At 37.5% G+C, this 21,124-nt stretch overlaps 1 protein-coding gene across 1 annotated transcript; it reads left to right on the forward strand.

Annotated features, from left to right (window-relative positions):
- Window positions 1-1,297: 1,297 nt before the first annotated feature.
- Window positions 1,298-19,736, forward strand: LOC115921093 (serine/threonine-protein kinase Chk1-like). Its single transcript, XM_030978166.1, has 13 exons — window positions 1,298-1,518; window positions 3,807-3,912; window positions 5,322-5,421; window positions 5,985-6,108; window positions 7,124-7,258; window positions 7,933-8,121; window positions 8,667-8,771; window positions 10,070-10,156; window positions 11,199-11,295; window positions 14,375-14,549; window positions 16,114-16,248; window positions 17,263-17,364; window positions 18,306-19,736. The coding sequence occupies exons 2-13, from the start codon at window positions 3,848-3,850 to the stop codon at window positions 18,396-18,398; spliced, it is 1,407 nt and encodes a 468-aa protein (XP_030834026.1). The 5' UTR covers window positions 1,298-1,518; window positions 3,807-3,847; the 3' UTR covers window positions 18,399-19,736.
- The last annotated feature ends 1,388 nt before the right edge of the window (window positions 19,737-21,124 follow it).

The raw sequence follows: 21,124 nt of genomic DNA on the forward strand, positions 1-21,124 counted from the left end.
CCTCGTGAAACTATCTGGGCTTATTTTATTTTGGTTTGGTTTAGGCCATTAAAAACAATATACATATTTAGCGTCCCCGCCCGCTTCCTTTTGGGGGCCGCCCCCGGCCCCCCCCCCCCCCCCCCACTCCGGGGTCGGAATGACCCCATGCGTGTTACCAAAATGTCCGGTAAAGGGGTACTTTTCGTGCGACAAAGTCCGGCCCGAGAATTGTAAAAAAAGGGGTGTATTAACTTTTCACCCGAAGATTTCTTTAAAAAGGGGGGAGTTTTTTTCTTTTTTTCTCTCATCTCTTTGGACTCCTGAGAAAATTTTAATGATTTAGGGGGGTCTCCAAGGCAGGAAAAGCCCGCAAAAAGCCCGCAAAAGGGGGGTTCGGAAATGTTGGCAGTCCTCAGATAGGGGGTGCTTTCAAAAAGAGGGAACGAGCATATGCGTACCCTAAATAACACTGAGTGGGGGGGGGGGGGGCCGCGGGGCTGCCTCCTTTTTGTTTTTGTTTTTCAAATATTTTATTTGATTTTTTTTTTTAAGAAAGAAAACATGAAAAACACTGCTAAAATGGATGTATTTCTGATTTAAAATAAAAAAATAAAAAAATGTCGGCTGCCATCTTGAAAAATAGCCCGACTGTCAGGGAAAATGTACCGAGAGGCCATTTTGAGCGGCCATTTTTTAAAAATAAAAAAGGGCCTCCTCCTTCCTATTTTTCGAAAAAACAGGACGCTAAACATGTTTTTTTTATTATTTGGCCTTAGTTAATTGGTTTTAAAATTCAAATACATACAAGAATACAATTTACATTAATAATACAAATCATGAATAAAAAACGGCTGGAATGCTCTATTCAGAACCATTATTAATTAGGTCTAAAATGGCTCTGTTCTTCATAGAGGTCCAGAAAATGGTTGCAGTGCTCTATTTCCGAGTCTTCCAATACTTCTGTCAACATGATCTCTAGGAAGATTATACCATTCAGTGAAATTTTCTATGAATAAAATAGATTTAAAAAAAAAAGCGTTTTGTTCATTACAGGGTTAAAGATAAAAGAAAAACATACAGCCACTAATCTTACTCTTTCTCGTTCTCTTTCTCTTTCTCTTCCCCTCTCTCTCTCTCTCTCTCTCTCTCTCTCTCTCCCTCTTTCCCTCTTCCTTTCCCTCTCACTCATAACAAGTAACTGCCCCATTTGGAGACAGGTGATAGATCCCCCTGTCCATCCCGAAAATCAATCGTCGAAATAAAATATCGTCAATAGATGGCGTTCTTCATTTCAACACAAATTGATCAAAACGTAAACATGTGCAATTATTTGGCGCGCCAGTAGTTTCAATGAAGTCACCGCACTAGGTGTGCTCACGATCACCGAAACGCTGGACAAATTTCCGCCGTCGCGTCGGGTACAGTCACGGTGCAAAAACGAACAAGCAACGTCATCTGGTTATTTGCTGGTTTGTGGATCCCCGATCTTGGCAGTTTAATTTTCTGCATAAGGACATCGACAACCGTATCACTCAGGTATTGATTGAATTGCATTTTGCCTTGTCATCTCATTTCTCACCCATTCTTCTTGAATCATCGTGCAGTTGATTAACAATTTCAACACTTCGGTCGTCGTCGTTCAGCTCAGTCTCTGAGTAGACTACTCCAGACCAGGGGGCTCCGGCCCCGAAGCGAAGGCGCGGCGGCGGAGCTCCCTGGAACAGTGGAAACTGGAGTTACTCACGCATAGCTGCATTACTATCCTGGCTGTGAATAAAAGCTGTGCTATTGATTCTCAACATTTCAAACACCACTGTACAAAACTAAACTGATTTCACTCAAAATCGTTATTTAGTGACAATTGATGACACCTTGACTCTAAATAGATCTAGCACGTAGCAGTAGCAGATCTAGATCTAAATACAATTTTTTCATCTTTTCGATGTTAAAAAGAATAATTAAAAAAATCAAATTGTGAGTCTACTGTCTAGATCTAGATCTAGTCTACTGATCAAACTTGCCGATCAGCCGCATCGGCATGATTGTGTGTATCTATGTGTTATGATTGTATTGACACTTGATGTATTCAAATGCTGCTTATTAACATGCAGTGCAGTGCTAGACAGCATGCAGCAATAACCATCTGATTTGGGTCATTTCTTTAATAAAACTGACATTTGTTGTCATTCCCCAATACAGATGGCAACCCAGAGATCTCGTACCGTGCGGGTAAATTAGGGCCACAGCGGAACAGCTTTTCGTTTCCGACATTTCTCCCCCGATTTTCTTTATTTAGATCTAATTTTCTGATTTCTAAATCAGATGTAAATTAGGTCGGTATGTCATTTGTCCTAATTACAGTTTTCAAAATTTGATAACTTAATATTAAATAAATAATTTACGGACTTACTTATATGAATTATCCAATTTGTACCTCAGAACCGCGAAGCAGTACGTTCATGCATTCAAAATATTACCCGGCGGCCGATATATTTCCGGGTCCACCTACCAAAACATAGCCAATGGCCAATCAGAGCACTCGTTTCGTGGGAGTTCGTTGGTCAGGCCGGGCCGCGCATATTTTATTTACACAACTGTTTAGCCACTTCAGTCAAATATACTGTGCAAACGACTAGAGACAGAGTCTAGCATTACCCTTAGCAATTTTGTTGGATTGCTGGAGCTGTACATGTGTACATACTCGTTATTTGTCTTCTCTTTCATTATGTATTTCTGTGTTCTCCTTTAATCTATCCTCTTCTCTTTTGTCATGTATTTCTTCTTTTTCTTCAATCTTTCCTTGTTTTCCTTCGTTATATATTTCTTTGTTTTTCCTTCAATCTATCCCCCAGTTCTCCTTCGTTATGTATTTCTTTTGTTCTCCTTTATTCTGACCTCTTCTCTTTTGTTTTATGTATTTCTTTGTTTCTCCTTCAATCTATCCTTTTCTCCTTCGTCATCTATTTCTTTGTTTTAATCTGATAGATTCCCTTTCTCCTTCTTTATGTATTTCTCTGTTTTTCCTTAGTCTAGATCTATGATCCTCTGACTGAGCTCTTCAATTATGTATTTCTATGTCCTTACTTTGACTAATCCTCTTCTCTTTCCTTATGTATTTCCTTGTTTTTCCTTCTCCATATCCTCTCCACTATCCTTGTTTTCCCCTTTTCTATCATCTTCCCTTCCCTGGGTGTACGTGCTTGCACGTCGCATATAGTGCGCTGACGATTTAGACTCTTTCACCAGAGCACTTTTTGGAATATTTTCACGAAAATGGCTAAACAGTTGTGTAAAAAAAATATGCGCAGCCGGGCCGACTCGTATGTAGCTACGGTAGCTATTGGACGTTCGAAAAGAAAAAATTAATATTCATCAACTAAAACCAAGACGGATAATGTTGACGACGAGACTTTCTCGGATTAATCATTAATTTAGGATCTAAATGAGCAAGCTATCGTAAGTCAAATAAGCTATATATATGTTATTTTTAATTAGACTCTAATTATCGTCATATTGCAGCATGTGTGAGGATGTAAAGAGTGAAAATCTCGTAGCATATCTCATTCATCGCGGTCCTGCCGAACCGAACCATTGGTTCCGTACAGTCCCGATAGGACAATCTTCAGTCTCTATAATCGGAGGTCTAGTGGAGCCAGACGTAGTCTCAGTGGAACAACCGACGATTAGACCTCCATATGTAGTAGAACTGTGCAACGTGCTTTCGTCCTGCCAGTTGTAAGATGATCCTTTTTATCTTCTGTTTTTAAAAATTTGTTACAACTGCCACTGGACTTCCTTACAAGTATCTTTATCTTTTTTTTCAGGATCCTTCCACAAACGAGAGAGGTGATAATATGCAGTAACCATGGTAACTCCTTTTGTAGATGGTTGGGACTTTGTACAGACGTTAGGCGAAGGAGCATATGGAGAGTGAGTAGATAAACCCATTTTTAAAATCTTTTGTTTTCCATTGCGTTGAAATGGGTCGACTAGTCTATCATTCATATGAAATATACCTTGAATATATACCTTGAAGTCCACACCTCGCCATCGTGGTGATAAAGATCCCGTAGATAGTGTGGTGTGGCAGGGTTAAGGGGGTCCCATGGGACCCATTTAAAAACCCAGGTTGGATAGTTGTTGTTTGAAGCTTAGGAGTGTGGGAGCACTGAGTAGAATAGACTGGTTTACTAACTTATTCATTTGTACTGATGTTTCTTTCCTGGGGGTTGTTTCATAAAGCTGTTCGTAAAGTTACGCATGACTTTACGAACGACTTGTATATGAAGTGCCAGATAGGGTGCCCAAATTTTTTTTGGATATTTTATTATTTTCAATAATCTCAATTGAATTATGGCAAAAAATATACTTTGCAATAAAAATGTTTGTATATCATAAGAATGTTAATCTACATCTGCACAGTTCAATTTTATTAGATGTTTTTAATAATGATTGAGCATCCCATTTGGCTTTTCATATACAAGTCGTTCGTAAAGTCATGCGTAACTTTACAAACTCTTTATGAAACACCCCCCAGGGGACCTAGTGACGAGCTATTCCATTAACCTGTACATTTAGATGGTCATTCAGGTTTTTATACACATTTTATGTAAACATTTTATGTAAACATTGCATTATTGGGTCCCTGGACTACTGTATTGTACATTGTATAATATATGTTGATATTAATAAACCGAAATTGAATTGAATTGAATTGAATTTAATTACGGTAATGAATGAACTACATGTACTATTCTTGGAATCCAACCTGCACACATCATGTGTTGCCATGTTGGGCAAGCCTTCAGTCTGTCTTGAACAACCTTTGTTTAAACAGTATGCACAACATTTGAATATTTTAGTAAACCAAACCGGAAGCAGGATAGTCCATAAACGAAAATTCATACTTGAAAAATTGCATGTAAAATGGAAGGAGTATGTATGAACTGATGTTTTTGAGGGGCGCAGTTCCTCATGGCTGGGGGCCATGGGTCGCTTGAATAGGGCAATCCAAGCTTACGCGGTAGTGATAAATTCATTTGTATGAAAGCAAAAACATTTGAGAAACAGAATGGCAAAAGTTTGAATAAATACAAGAAGGACCAATAATAAGAAAGTTATGAATTTTTGAAATATGAGATCACTTTCTGTTCGAGTCTGAAATTGGCAATTTGGTCAGTGGATTGTGATGTAGTCATGGACTCATGGACAAATCTCCAGTTGTGAACAAAAATATTGTTACTTTTTGTTTATCTCCTACCTGCCTTCTCCCTTGGGGCAGTAATCAAAAGATATTTGATTGATTTGATTGATATATTCCTTTGAACCTTCTTTTGAAGGGTCAAGTTAGCCGTCAACCGGTCAACTCAGGAGGCAGTAGCGGTCAAGATTCTACATCTAGATAAACAACAAGGAGCAGCTGATAGTGTTAGGAAAGAGGTGAGGTAGACAAAGCTATTAAACATCTCTAAAGCTCATCAGTGAAAAGACTCTCTTAAATTGGCAACAATTTCCTTCATCCTTCATGGTCCATTTGAAATAGTGATAACTTCTTAAATAAAATCTTGTTCACATATGATGCGGCAAAACAGCAGCGTTTCTTTAAAGATGGTGTCGAGTTTAATGCGCTTCATATTTTTGTATATTATAACAGAGAGCTCAGTAAATACGAGAATTCTTTGTTGCACGCAATTGCTATTCATTTTTATGTTAAAAAAACGTGGCGGTTTACTAGGCCTTATCCGAACAAGCCTTTGGTCACCACCTGCATAGAAAGCCTACCTATAATTACCACATAACGTGGCTCAGCCGTTTTATGAATCCAATTATTGTCATTATTATTATTATTATTATTATTGTCATTATTATTATTATTATTATTATTGTCATTATTATTATTATTATTATTATTATTGTCATTATTATTATAATCATTATTATCATTATTATTATTATTATAATTATTGTTATCATCATTATTATTATTATTACTATCCTCTTAGGTATGCATTCATCGAATGTTAGGAGATCCGCATATCATCCGTTTCTATGGTCATCGTAAAGAGGGCAGCATCCAGTATTTGTTCGTGGAGTACGCTAGCGGAGGAGAGCTCTTTGATAGAATAGGTAAGAAACAGCGTATTTCAAATTACTGTTACTTTCTGTAAATATTTAGGTTTTTCCAGGTATTGCTTCTGTAGAACACACGTTACTATGATTATTACGATAATGCTAAGACCCGGCGCACACTACACGATCTGACTATGATCCAATTTTGAAACAATTTGCAATTGCAATCAGGTTCACCTTATATCCATATTTCGATGAGAAACACTATGACTATTCAAGGGAAATTGAAAGCTTTGGTTTTTATAAATAGGTGGTTGCATTTAAGTAGGTTTCTTTTGTATTTTTTGCAATATAGATGAAAAGATTTACTTCTCCCTCTTTCTGGTTTTAAGCATGAAAAACATTCCATTCTTTTTTGTATTCAGCTCTTGTAATTTTCCTCTTAAATTCAGTGTTTTGTAGCAGTATTCCTAGAAAGAGACAAGCCAACCACACAATCAGGAGAGATAGTGTAATACAGGAAAAGCTGTATATAAAGACCACTCAAGGAAAACATGAAAATTGGTCTTTACAGGCAGGTGGTCTTTATGTACAGATTCCTTTAGTACAGGTTTGAATGAGAAACCATATTTTCAAGTTAAATGTGTTTTTTTAAAGGTGGTGGTCGTACATGTGGTCGCTAAAGCAGGTTTCACTGTATAAGTTTGAAATAACAAAAAATCTGATTATCCCCTATTTCACTTCGTTCCTGTCTTTCATTAATACTTTCCTTCTTTCTCTCTCTCTCTCTCTCTCTCTCTCTCAATCTCTCTTTGTCTCTCTCACCCATTCTTTCCTTTCTTCTTTCTCCCTCATTCTTTCTCTTTTTCTTTTTTGTTTTCTTCTTTCTTTCTCTCTTTCCTTCATTCTCTCTCTCTCACTCTTTCTTTCCTTTCTTTCTTTCTCCTTTCTTTCTCTCATTCTTTCTTTCTTTCTTTCTCTCACACTCTCACTCTTTCTTTCTTTCTTTCTTGCTCTCTCTCCCTCTCTCTCTCATTCTCACACTCTCTCTTTCCTTCTTTCTTTCTTTCAGAGCCTGATGTTGGCATGCAAGTTACCGAAGCTCATCGTTTCTTCTCACAACTCATTGGCGGTGTAGAGTACCTGCATAAGAAAGGGGTCACGCATCGCGACCTCAAACCAGAAAACCTGCTCCTAGATGAACATGGTAAGATCAGAGCTTGCCCCATACAGGTTTGTTCCGAAATAACGCGACAAAACCGCTGCTTTTTTTTAGATGATGTAAAGTATCATATGCTTCACATTTCAGTATTGTATAACACAGAGCTCAGTGAATATATGCATAGGATCTATGTTGCGCGCAGTTTCCATTCATCCTAATTGACACGTAAATAAACTGTTTTGGTTTTGGGTTAGTGGCGGTTTACCTCATCACATCAGGGACCCGTTTAACAAAAATTGTCATCAGTGCAAATGACAGATTTTGTTATAACTTATAAGCTACTGAAATCCTTGCTTCTGATTGGTTATCAACAGATTTGTCACTGATTTTTGTCATTTGTCATTGATATAAAAGGGCTTTGTGAAACGGGTCCCTGAACCAGCTTCTGTACTCTTCCGCTTTAATACCTTAGATAACTTGAAGATTTCAGACTTTGGGCTAGCAACCTCAAACCAGAAAATCTACTCCAAGATTAACATTGTAAGGTCAGAGCCTGCCCCATACAGGTTCGTTCATATATGACGTGGCAAAAACCATCCTCTGTCATGCGCAGTTGCAATTCTTTGACGCGTTAACAAACCGCTTTGGTTTTGGTTTATTAGCCGTTTACTTCATCACATCTGAACGAGCCCCCATGCTTTTCTGCTTTATTGCCTCAGATAACCTGAAGGTTTCAGACTTTGGGCTAGCGACCGTCTTCCGGCACCAGGGCAAGGAGCGTCTCTTGGGCAAGTGCTGCGGGACGCCGCCTTACGTTGCCCCAGAGGTACTCAAGAGGAAGGAATACCACGCCGAACCGGCTGACGTTTGGTCTTGTGGGATTATACTGGTCGCCATGCTGGCTGGGGGTAAGCAAATTTAATGAGAAGGGTAAACGTATACCCATCACCTAAAATGGGGAAGGGCTTCCTTAGCAGTCAGGTAAAACAAACAAACAAACAAATAACCAACATACATGTACATGTACAGTTAATAACTAAATCATTCGTATCCTTGCCAAGTTTTGTGATTTTTTATTAAGTACCGGGTAAGTAAAAAATGTATTTGTCCCAATTTATATTTCTTAACAAATATGAAATGATAAATCTTACATCTGAAAGTATTCAACAAAGGCCCTAATTCAATCAACCGGTCAACCTTTCATTCTTGATTGACGAAAAACAACAACAAATTTACAAGGGATATGAATAATTTAGTTATTGTGAAGATGAAAAGGAAATAACGCTCATTCTTAACCCCAAGTCATTACAATTTTCCTTGTAGTACACTACATGATGCCTGAAAACCGATCAATCCGCTATGCTCTGATAAATTTCTTCATGTGGGGAAGCATTAGTTAGAGATTTTGCATGCTATGAATTTCGTCTAGAATTTGCTTAATTTTATTTTGCAGAATTGCCGTGGGATGAGCCGACATACAGCTGTAAGGAGTACTGTGATTGGTTGGATAAGAAGATGCATCTGTCTCCTTGGAAAAAGATCGATACCACACCCCTTGGTAAGAATCCCAATAAACATGTTGACTTATAAGTTGATTTTCCATTGGCAGGGGGAGGTAGGGGGGGGGGGGGTGTTTGGAGATTGAATTCCAATTTGAATTTGAATATAATTATATGTATATACACCTGTATTTTTGTGGAATACATAATTTTACTGTCATATTGTTATTGTTTTTTTGTTTTTTTTCTGTTTATCGTGAATTAGACATTTGAGCTCAATTGTCTTTGGTGTACTATAATTTGAATTTTTGTTATCCTTTGTTATGTTTAAAAAAAATTGAGAATGATTTGTTTGGACTATAATCAGTAAATTTTGAAATTGAATTGTTATTATTGTTATTTTTATGGGGGGGGGGAGGGGGGGGGGAGGTGATATTGAATGAGGATGAAAAATGCAGCAATAAACAGGTGGAAGTATTACAGGGAAACCTACATATTAAAAGAGAACTGAAGGGAAACATAAAAAACAGTCTATTTAGGCAGGTTGTCTTGATTTACAGGTTCGATCAGTACAAATTCCTTCAGTACAGGATCCAATGAAGAACCATATTCAAGGGGAATGAAAAATGTGGTCTTTTAAGACAGACAGACTTTCTATACAGATGGGCAATGAAGCAGGATTGACTGTTTTTCCAAAACGGGAGAGAAAGGTACTTAATGAAGCACTTCTATCACTTTGGGAGTAATTACAGTCAAACCTGCTTTAGCGACCACCTGTATAGTAAGACCACCTGTCTATAAAGATTGCTTTTTTTTGTTTCCCTTGAATATGGTTTCTCATTGAAACCTGTACTAAAGGAACCTGCACATGCATGTAAAAGACCACCTGCCTCACTGTAACGACCTCTTTTCATGTTTCCCTTGAGCGATCTTTATATACAGGCTTCCATGTATTTTAATAATGCACAGAGTGGTAGACCATATGTTGTGTATATTTTGCATATTTGGATTTGCCAATTTTATATGAACAAGAATTTTTGAATTTCTCAACATTTTCGCCAATAAAATGAATTTATTTCACTACCTATTTTTTAATAAAGGAAAAACAGTAAAAACAAAAAAAAATCTGGCATCTGATACCGTATAGTAATGCAACAAAATGGTCACATTATGTTCAAAATTATAATTTGCAGTTTCTGCTTATCCGTCTAACTGTAACCAACATTTTAAGTTATTCTTACTCAAAAGAATTTGAGCTATAAAACAGCACAAATTTTGGAAAATTGTCCCGAAGAAGGTGCAAACTTGAATTGCCAATTTGACATGCCACTTCTGTACTGATCTCTTCCAATCATAGCCCTTCTGAGGAAGATCCTGACGGAGACTCCGGCCAAGAGGATTACCATCTCACAAATAAAGAAAGATCGCTGGTACAGGTCAAAAGGTCAGTTGTACGACACTTGCTCCTCCGACAGGAAGCTGCTTTAGAGATGCGTGTGTGTGTGTGTGTGTATTGGGTTTTTACAGACGTGTATCAATCAGATATGACTATTTACGTCTGGGGACCGACCTTGAAACGTCACCATCAAAAAGATGTGACTCAGTTCCTAACCTGCCTCGTTGGCTGAATCAGTTTGTAACTTCCACTTTTAGCTGGATTTAAAGGCGCACATCACAACGTCTAGTTGTGGGATGCTATCCGAGATGCTATCTGCACATGGGCAGATAAAGGTCATTTGTACAAAACTGTAAAACCCTTCGAGACGAATGCTAAGCAGAAGGTTATTCATAGTGTCATAGCTTAAATAACGATAGAATAATGAATGAGACTTGTCGAGTTCATTATCAGTCTCATCACGACTGAATTGAGTGCAATGTATGAACAAACTTCATAGCGTGAATTATTTGTTTTAAAAGATAGGTCTACAATATGAATATCTATATTCAAGAAATAAGCTACGAACTTGATCAAAAAGCTCAGTTTGCATTGTCACTGAGGCCACCATTTACTCTTTGAATGACATCTCAGAAATAGTATATATATAATGCGAGTCTCAAAAAGAAAGTATGTGTAATTGCATCTCTGTATGCACCAATTACTGTCTGTGCACCTTAACCGTATATTCTCACTTTTGCCATGAGTTGTCTATTCTTGTAGGAACTTTTCTGAAAGGTGGGAAAGAATGATGAACAGAAACAAAATCTTTTTATTGAGCAACTCCATTACTTTTAGGTGCAATTTTTAAATGTACCAAGTGGAACCTCTCCATGTTTTAAATGTCCATTGATATTTAAGGTAATTCTGGGCCCCATCTTATATAGAGTTGATATTAATCGCAACTTATTTATGAATGATATCAAATGCAACTATGTACATAAGATTTGGATCAATCGCATCTCTTTGTAAGACGGGGCCCAAAATAAAAATATTTTACGTTCCCAACAGCACTGTTTTAAAGTGTTGATATTTTAATTTTTCTGTACAGGTACCATCGGAAGAGTCCCCACCAGCTCGCCGAATACAGGCAGTATGAAGCGAGTGTGTACCGGAAATGATCTGTCACCGCTTGCAGCTGGAAACAAGTAAGCATGTCCCCTTCAAATACTCACTAGATCAAAAGTTGGAAGATGATTACAATGTTTATAACATTTTCGTTGTTTTTGTTGATTGATGTACATGTACTGATTTTTTCCAAGTTGTTTACTACTTTACTCAGTAATGAACTAGACATCCAGCTAGGGCACCGTTACAGACAAAAGTTATGGTTGATTGTATTAGGCCTGAGTCATCACGGGTTTTGCCGAACCCTGGTTTGACTTCAAAATTTCGGGCGGGGACCGGGTACCCGAAATTTTCACCACTGACACTAAAACCGTATGCATGCAGCGGAGGGAGTTAAGATTAAGTAGTTGTTCCAATAATGCGACGGAAAAGACAGTTACTGCTTTCAAAATTTTAACATAATCAACTGAATTAAATGAAGATGCTTTAAAAAATAAATGGATATCGTTTCAGTTGACGGTAGGTGTTTTTATCGCTCTAATATTGAGGCTGCAAGAAAGGAATCACGCTTCGTGACCTTACCGAGTGCGTTCAGAAACGGAAGTGGAAATATGACCCACTGAAGACTGAGCAAGTTAAGAAAGTCCTACACACAAGACTAAAATGTTGATCAGACTATTACAATTAAATCGTAATACTAATAGGCATTAATTTAATTGTCAAAATTTATCTACAACATTATGGTTTACCCTTGATATTTTGATGAAGGAAAATAATTTGAAGCTCTTGAAATAACATCGAAGTGCCTTTCGTTCGTTCTAAAAATGCGTGTGTAACGGCAAGCTGAAGTAGTGAAGTTACGAGTCAAGCTTGATATGCATGTTTACATCTCTACACCCTCATCCGAGCTAATCGGAACAATAAGAATTTACCAATTAAAAAACATCACGTGAGGCTTTCAGGGACTCCAATTCAACAAGGCACTTCAATGTTATTTCAAGAGCTTTAATTTATTTTCCTTCATCATACTATCAAGGGTAAACCATTATGTTGTGGATATATTTTGACAATTAAATTAATGCCTATTAGTACTATTACGATTTAATTGTAATAGTCTGATCAACATTTTAGTCTTGTGTGTGGGACTTTCTTAACTTGCTCAGTCTTCAGTGGGTCATATTTCCACTTCCGTTTCTGAACGCACTCGGTAAGGTCACGAAGCATGATTCCTTTCTTGCAGCCTCAATATTAGAGCGATAAAAACACCTACCGTCAACTGAAACGATATCCATTTATTTCTAAAGCATATTTATTTAATCAAATTGAAATAGAAGTTTGTGAATTGCATATTTTTAGTTCTTTATTTCAAAATATTAGTGTGAAATTTAATTTTGAAAATTTTCTTGCTACGAGTAGATATGGGGAGTGTTTCACAAAGACTAAGATCGACTTTAAGTTGGACTTAACTATGGCAGGCCATTCATGCCACTGTTTGCTCTCACCATTATGATCTTTAGATAATATTTTTTCCTTCATCAATGAATTATTAAAAAATTTAAATTCTGTAGATTTGCGACCATGATTTGTAAGTCCCTTGATTAACCAATGCCAGTAAATGGTGAGAGAAAACAGTAGCATGAAAAGCCTGCCATAGTTAAGTCCAACTTAAAGTCAATCTTAGTCTTTGTGAAACACTCCCCTGGTAAGATAGAATTAGTTGCAGCCAGGGTTGGGTGGTAAATACTGGTGGCGGTAATTAACGGCGGTAAATACCGGTAAATACCGTCCGGTAAATAAGATGCGCGTCCGGTAAATATGTAAAAAAAGGGAAATATGATTTTAATTCTCTATTTATTAATAATTTTACTTGTTTTTAGCCCCATAACTGAAAATATTGTTCTGAAATAATTAGCAGCACAATACTCATAGTAGGAACACACAAACAGATTTATAAAATCCTCACTGCATACAAAATTGTACACACCCAAACAAATGGCATTTTGTGCATATGCTAATTAATAGGTATTCATGAATATGGTAATTGGCAACTGGGAACCAAAACCTTCATACAAGTTACTTTTATTGTAAATTTTAAGATATTTGAATAAAATCAGTGAAAATTTGAACAAAATCAGGCAAGGAATAAGGAAGTTAAAGCTTTTTGAAATGACAAGTCACTAGAGGGCGATATTCCATTTGATGACATCCATGCCTTTTGTACATCAAATTTCATGTTTTTCCTTCTTTCTTGTGATTGAGATAATAGAATGCAAAATGATATTCTACTTCACATGTTATGAAATCCGATCAAGAACACAAATAAATAGGAAAAAAACGAAAGACTTGTGAAATTTGATATACAAAAGGCATGGAGAGTTGTCCACAAATGATGTCATCGAATTGAATATTGCCCTCTAGTGACTAGTCATTTTTAAATGCTTTAACTTCCTTATTCCTTGCCCGATTTTGTTCAATTTTTCACTGATTTTATTCAAATATCTTAAACTTTACAATAAAAGTAACTTAGTATGAAGGTTTTGGTTCCCTTAAATGAAGAACATCATATCTAGAATAGGTGTATATTTGGTATCTTTTTCCTGTATTTTTTTCCAGCAGTACATAATTACAGACCTAGACAAACACACGAACAAACACACACACACACACAGACAAATAGTACACACAAGAGCAACCATACTCACCACCATTGTTATTATGTTCAAAATTGGACAATCCCTATGAACAAGTGAGTGGAAAAATATATTTCCCGGTATTTCCCGGTAAAAAGTGGTAAATACTGGTAAAAAGCGGTAAATACCTGTAAATACCGCTTATTTCCCGGCGTCCGGGAAATATTAGCCTCCGAAGCGGGAAATATGCCAACCCTGGTTGCAGCAAGATTGGAAATAGATTTTTATGATTTATTGTAAGTAAATCTTTATGTTAATACAGGGCCCTGAGCCGTTATTTAATTCAATATTTAAGTCAGAAAATATGAGTATTTTACTCAGTATTTTGGCTCAGATTAAATACTTAGCCAACTCTGGTATTTAGTGTAAGATTTTGGCTCAGTATTTTATCCTAAGTATTTTTCCATAGTTATCTAGAATGAGGTCACGCAGAAATTATATGAATACTTTTGTTTTGTATCCTCTGCAGCAAAGTCTCGTCCTCTCAACCCACCTACCACACCAATGCCCCATCTACACCAGGCGAGGGCAGTATACCGAGCTCAGTGGAGGAACTTGTGAACGCTTTCAGTTTCTCCCAGCCTATACATTCAGACAACATGCTGTTGAGTAGTCAGCTGCAGTGTACTCCAGGAGCTTCACAGGTATAAAAAGGAAAAATCCAACTTTAGGCCATTAAAAAAAAAAAAGTTTAGCGTCCACCCCCCCCCCCTGCTCACTTCTTTTTTAGGGGCTGCCTCCAAATTTGTTTTCAATGAATAAAAACATAATGCTAAAATGATAAATTTCTAATTTAAAAAAAAAAAAAAAAAAAAATGATGGCGGCAATCTTGAAAAATAGCCCGACTGTCAGGGAAAATGAGAGCAGCCATTTTGGAAAAGAGAAAAAAAGGGCCTCCTCCTCCTTCCTATTTTTCAAAAAGGCAGGACGCTAAACATTTTTTTTTTTAAATGGCCTTATTAGCAAGTTGCTCTGAATAAAAGAAAGAAGAAAATTAGAGAAGGGTAATGGTGAAAGTTTACATGAAATTAATAATAATAATAATAATAATAATAATAGCCTAATAGTCCACTCCAAATTTTATTAAACCGAAACGGAAATTCTTTTTGCCCAATTGATCGTGAGCCCGGCAGCCACTGAGCAGCGCCAGATCGACGTTGCTCTATCCCTTATTGTTGAACGCCAAACAAGGTAGCAACAACTCCCATCTTTTAACGTCTTTTGGTATGACGCGGCCGGGGTTCGAACCCACGACCTCCCGGTTGTGAGGCGGACGCTCTACTGACTGAGCCAACACTCCGGTACAAATAGGACAAACTATAAGAAGTTATGAAATTTTCAAAAGTTTTAGTCATTAAGCGTAAGGGAATTTTAGATTTTCGTGACGGACAACTCTCCTGTTTGTTCTAAATTAAACTCAGAAATCACTGAAATGTCAATTTTGCAAAATGTATCACTTAGGGGGATCTTATAATAACTTGCTAGCCTTGATATATTTTGAGAAGTGCCCCAGGAGAAAGCGCTAAGAAGAAAAACAAACATTAATTATATTTTTGTACATGACATACTGGAGATGTGTTATCCATGACTTTGTCATAATCCACTGATTAAAGTGCCAATTTGAGCTTTGCACAGATGTAGTGATTTTGTATTTCAAGCATATGTAACTTTTGTATTATTGGTCTGATTTATGCGTCTCTAAATTTGCTGAATGGACTCATTACAAAGGTTGAATTGCCCTTGAAAGGATACATTGTGCAGTCTTCCCATTGGAAGAAATAGCAATAATATAATGTATTTATAATGTGCCAACTCAACATAATATGCTTAAGGTGCAAAAGAAGAGAAAAGTTGAGAGCATTAAGATACACATAAATGAGACAACAAATGAAATAAAAAAGAAGACTTTCTTGAAAGTATTGATGAAGAGATGAATTTTTTAGGGCATTCTAAAAGCAATCCACCAATCAATTATTGTGATATACATGTACCATTTTGATGTGTAAATTATAATTTTTTATTTTTCTTGGCATTTTGAAACTTTACCAGGGAAAGAGTCAGCAAAAAAAAACCAGAGGGAAAAGTCAGGGAACTTTTCTCATGATAATGATGATGATCCACAGCACTTGTTTGGCGCCATTTATATGTTTCAATCATGAATTGTTGGAAAACCATGTAGTGACGTGACTTACTGTCGTTGTTTTCAGACCCCCATGCAGAGACTCGTGAGACGCATGACAAGGTTCTTCACAAGCTGCGGCTGTGAGAAAACACTGAAGGTCCTTACAACTACATTGGATAAACTCCCCATCTACTCATGGAAGAAGAGCTGTCGAAATCAGGTAGATTCCATGTCTCTGTCATTCTATCTGCCTGTCCCTCCTTCTCTCTCTCTGTCTTCCTTCTTAAAGCTCTATCTCTCTCTTTCTCTGTGTCTCTCCCTCTCTTTCTTCCTTCTTAGAGCTCTCTCTCTCTCTCTCTCTGTCTCTCCCTCTCTTTTTATCCTTCCTTCTTAGAGCTCTCTCTCTCTCTCTGTCTCTCCCTCTCTTTTTATCCTTCCTTCTTAGAGCTCTCTCTCTCTCTCTCTCTCTCTGTCTCTCCCTCTCTTTTTATCCTTCCTTCTTAGAGCTCTCTCTCTCTCTCTCTCTCTCCCTCTCTTTCTTCCTTCTTAGAGCTCTCTCTCTCTCTCTCTCTCTCTCTCCCTCTCTTTTTATCCTTCCTTCTTAGAGCTCTCTCTCTCTCTGTGTCTCTCCCTCTCTTTTTATCCTTCCTTCTTAGAGCTCTCTCTCTCTCTCTCTCTCTGTCTCTCCCTCTCTTTTTATCCTTCCTTCTTAGAGCTCTCTCTCTCTCTCTCTCTCTCTGTCTCTCCCTCTCTTTCTTCCTTCTTAGAGCTCTCTCTCTCTCTCTCTCTGCCTTCTCTCCCTCTCTTTTTTTCCTTCCTTCTTAGGGCTCTCTCTCTCTCTCTCTCTCCCTCTCTTTCTTCCTTCTTAGAGCTCTCTCTCTCTCTCTCTGCCTTCTCTCCCTCTCTTTTTTTCCTTCCTTCTTAGGGCTCTCTCTCTCTCTCTTCCCCTCTCTCTGTCTATCCCTCTCTTTTTTTCCTTCCTTCTAATAGGGCTCTCTCTCTCTCTTCCCCTCTCTCTCTCTCTCTCTTCCCCTCTCTCTTTCTTTCTTCTTAGAGCTCTCTCTCTCTCTCTCTCTCTCTCTCCCTCTCGTCCTCTGTCTCCCTCTCTAACTATCTATATTACTCTGAAGTTCTTTACAAACTGGCTGTGAGAAAACACTGAAGGTCCTTACAACTACATTGGATTATGTTATTGTATGCAGTGACTTATTAGACCATCTTTCTTTCTTCACAGGTGACAATATCTACTCTAGATAAGCGTAAGAACCAACTCACTTTCAAGGCCAACCTGCTTGAAATGGATCAGAAAGTACTAGTAGACTTCAGACTGTCAAAGGTAAACTTCCTCCGGAGCTTTCATAAATTGAAAGAACTTCAAAGAAGGGTAGCTTTCATTAACCTAAAGCTGTTCAGAGTATTCTTAAGGTCTAAATGAATCAGGTTTTTATCCTCAAATTAGCAACGATTACTCATATTATCCCCTCTTTCATAGTTTAAAATAATGAAAATGTATGTGATATGGACCAGTGTGAATAGAAATGTTGCCAATTTGTACACAAATAAACTTCACTCGCATTGCCAATTGAGAGACTGTAATGATAACCTACAAGTCAGTGGTACTTATCCACTAACAACACAACATGCTGCAATGCAATGAACTCAAATTTTAAACTGCTTTTAGTCCTTTCTGTTCATGTACAATTTATAATTCAGAGCATTCTGAATCAAAAGATGTAAGTATAACTTTACTAAAAGGTGATGCCAAACTGCTATGGGCTAGGACTAAAGCCCACCATACACTATACGATCTGATTTTGGAAGAATTTACAATGGCATTTGATATGGATATCAAACTTATAAATTTCTTAATGACTGAGGATCTGAATAGTCATACGATTAAGGAAAAGGAAATCTAATTCTCCAGGGATGTCATGCTTCCATGGAGGAGGAAAAACTATAAGTTGGCTCATAATCGTAGTGACGTCACACGAGTAGTGCGGTTGTCTAAGATTTGATGCCGATTCAGCTTTTATTCTTACAAGGAGAGTCAAATGCTCTGAAAGTATGGTCGTAGATATGTTTTATCAATATTTAGAACCTAAATCAGGAAGGTGGTGTTTAGATTTCAGCATCTAATATAAATGCATTTTTTTTTTAAAACGGGATGATAGATGGATCGTTCTAATTTCTCTCTCATGGCATTTCTCCCTCTCTCTCTCTCAACCCCCCCCCCCCCCCCCTCTCTCCCCCTCCCCCTATCTCTCTCTGTCTCTGTAGGGTGACGGTCTGGAGTTCAAGAAGCACTTCGTGAAGATCAAGGATAAGCTTCCACCCATCATTGTCAAGGGGCCTCCTCTGATGCCACTATGACCTTTAACCTCTACCACACATCTGGGACTATCCACTGTAATCTCACCGATGCAAATTTGAACTTCTTCCGTGCCTTGGATTGCAAAAGGACAAAAGCTAGTCTTGTTTAGGCAAGGCCAAACGAACGAGACCACTCTGAACTTGTAACGATCCTGTGATTGCAGCTTTGCGTCCATCTCTGCTCCTTGTCAGAAACAAACTAGACCTCCACTCGAGCCGTTCTGAACTTGTTCCAACTTTGTGGATTCAAGAGGACCACCTCTTCCCAATACAGTGAAATCTGTATATAAAGATCGTTCAGGGAAACATGAAACATAGTCTTTATTGGCAGTATATCAGGATTCAATGAAGAACAATATTCAAGGAAAACAAACAAATTGTCTCCTTAATAGACAGATAGTCTTTCTATACAGGTGGTCGCTATAGCAAATTTGACTATCTGGGACCAACTGGTACCATACCAATGTCATTTTTAACTTCCTCAGAAACAAATTCCATGGATTCATCAAAATTCTCAAGGAATGGCTCAGTTCTTGGCATCATCATTCCTTCTTTAAAGTTATACATGTATGTATGTGCTGATTATGAAAATTTAGTTTTACAGAAGGGTTCCTTGTTAATTGTTACTTTTGCAAAAAGTTGTATCTTTTCTGAAAAGAAGAAATAAGTGTTTGTAAAGTTTGTATGTTTTTTGTCTCAGTCGTGGTGCTTTGTGACGAATTGTACGCTTGTTATTATGATTTTTGTCTTTGACCAAGTATTCCTGTCTGGTTTTATTTCATCCAAAAAAACAACAAAAAATCTCTTGACAGCACCATAGTCTAGTGATACAAGAAAGAATGATTATTCAGTAGATATCAAGAGACATTCATTTTTGAATGAAATGAAGGATAAATGTCTCACATGTACACTGTATGTCATATGGGACATGTTGCGCGGAATTGCCTTTTTTGTTTGTTTTGTTGTTATAAAAATGTGCCAAAATATATATGTTGCCTTGTTGAAGTTTCCTTAATCCTAAACATTACATTTGAGATATAATCATGGTTTTCCTAGATTTTCTCACAATGTCCGTATAGATCAATGCAAATAATGAGGGAAATACTTTAGATTAGATGATTACTTTATACCGGTGTAAACCTAGTTAAGATCATTTTTTTAGAGACGCACAATTGGATTTAAATTCAGGACTTGCATGATGGATAAGGGACGTTGTAGTCGATATGAATTTATATTCCTATGATGGTTAAGGACCAGGAGTAAGGATCATTCGAGTTACATGTATAGAACTGCACTGCTATTTTGCCAAAAGTGTGTGTTATTGTATGCGTAGCAGATGCAATTCTCGCTACCCTAAATAGGTACGAAAATCTCGAAATTCGCGAGACGAGGTAATTTTCACTCTCTCGGGTCGTCACTACAACTTCCGGTATAGAGTCCCATCCCAAGTCACGGCCTTCATCCACCCCCATTTTTCAGGGTTCTTACGCTTGGAATCATGAGCCCAGCACTGTGCAGCCTCACAAAAGCATCGTCACTGATGTCAAAAGACGCAAAAAACAACGAATGAAATGTTCAAATAAACGTTGAAATATTTGCGAAAAGAAAACAAGACCGAGCAGACGACATATTCGGTGCATACACGTTGTGTGGCGACGGCGTTTTACGTTTGCGCTATCGCGCGCCTGCACAGGAAGCTGTAATGTCGAAAAGCTATCCCATAATGCAATGCGCGTTTTCAGGATTTTCCCCGGATCTCGGCAGAATCGCTATTTGGGGTAGCGAGAATTGTGAAGGGGTTATGTTTATGCATGTTGGAGAGGGGGGAAAGATGAATGAAGAAAAAACTGAAAATGTAAAAACGGACAGCATCTGGACTAGACGAAATTAAGCCTTGAGCAATCGCCACAGGAGCAAATGTCTGGCATATTTTGTTAAAATACCTCTTTTTGAGAATTGACACATGTAATGTGGGATATGCTGTTTCGTTGGGTCTTGTGTAACAGTACAGTTTTGACATCATCTTGGCCAAAAATAGTATATGTGCCCCTCAAAAGCAGTCGATATATGTATAATGTAATTAAAGATAAACAATGCAGAAATAATTGCCAAGCAGTATTATTGAACTATGGTTTCCTGTACATCACTGTAATATAAATGTTATCATGTATAGCTAGACATTGTAGTTTATTCCTAAATACATGCAGTACTAAAATAGATAAGTAGTTTTTAGGTACACACATGGTCATGTACCACATAGTTAAAGTACTAAACTTAATGTATTACTGGTATGAATGATTCTTTGTCTCAAATGTCTGTGTGAAAGTGGACTCTAAATAATTTGGTAATAAGTACATGCTGTTCATACAGCAACTAGATTATTCATAACTCTTATAAAATTGGTGCTTTTGTGTATTTTGTTACTCAAGAATGAAAGGTGAACTGGTTGAATTAGGGACTTTGTTGAATACCGGTACTTTAAGATGTCAGTATTATCTCCTTCTCAAGATACATAAGTCGGGATAAATCACCTTTTTAATATATTATACTTTAAAATTCCAAAACTTGGTAAGGGTATGAATAATTTAGTTGATAACTGTATACCATACATGTACTTATAATGTAAAACTAGAGACATTTGTGTCATGATCATGAAACAGCTTTGAATGACTGGATGGCTATTTGCAGGGGCAGATCCAGGGGGGGGGGGGGGCGCACCCCCTTTT

Source organism: Strongylocentrotus purpuratus, unplaced genomic scaffold (assembly GCF_000002235.5).
Source record: "Strongylocentrotus purpuratus isolate Spur 01 unplaced genomic scaffold, Spur_5.0 spur5_scaffold_1, whole genome shotgun sequence".
Taxonomy (NCBI): domain Eukaryota; kingdom Metazoa; phylum Echinodermata; class Echinoidea; order Camarodonta; family Strongylocentrotidae; genus Strongylocentrotus; species Strongylocentrotus purpuratus.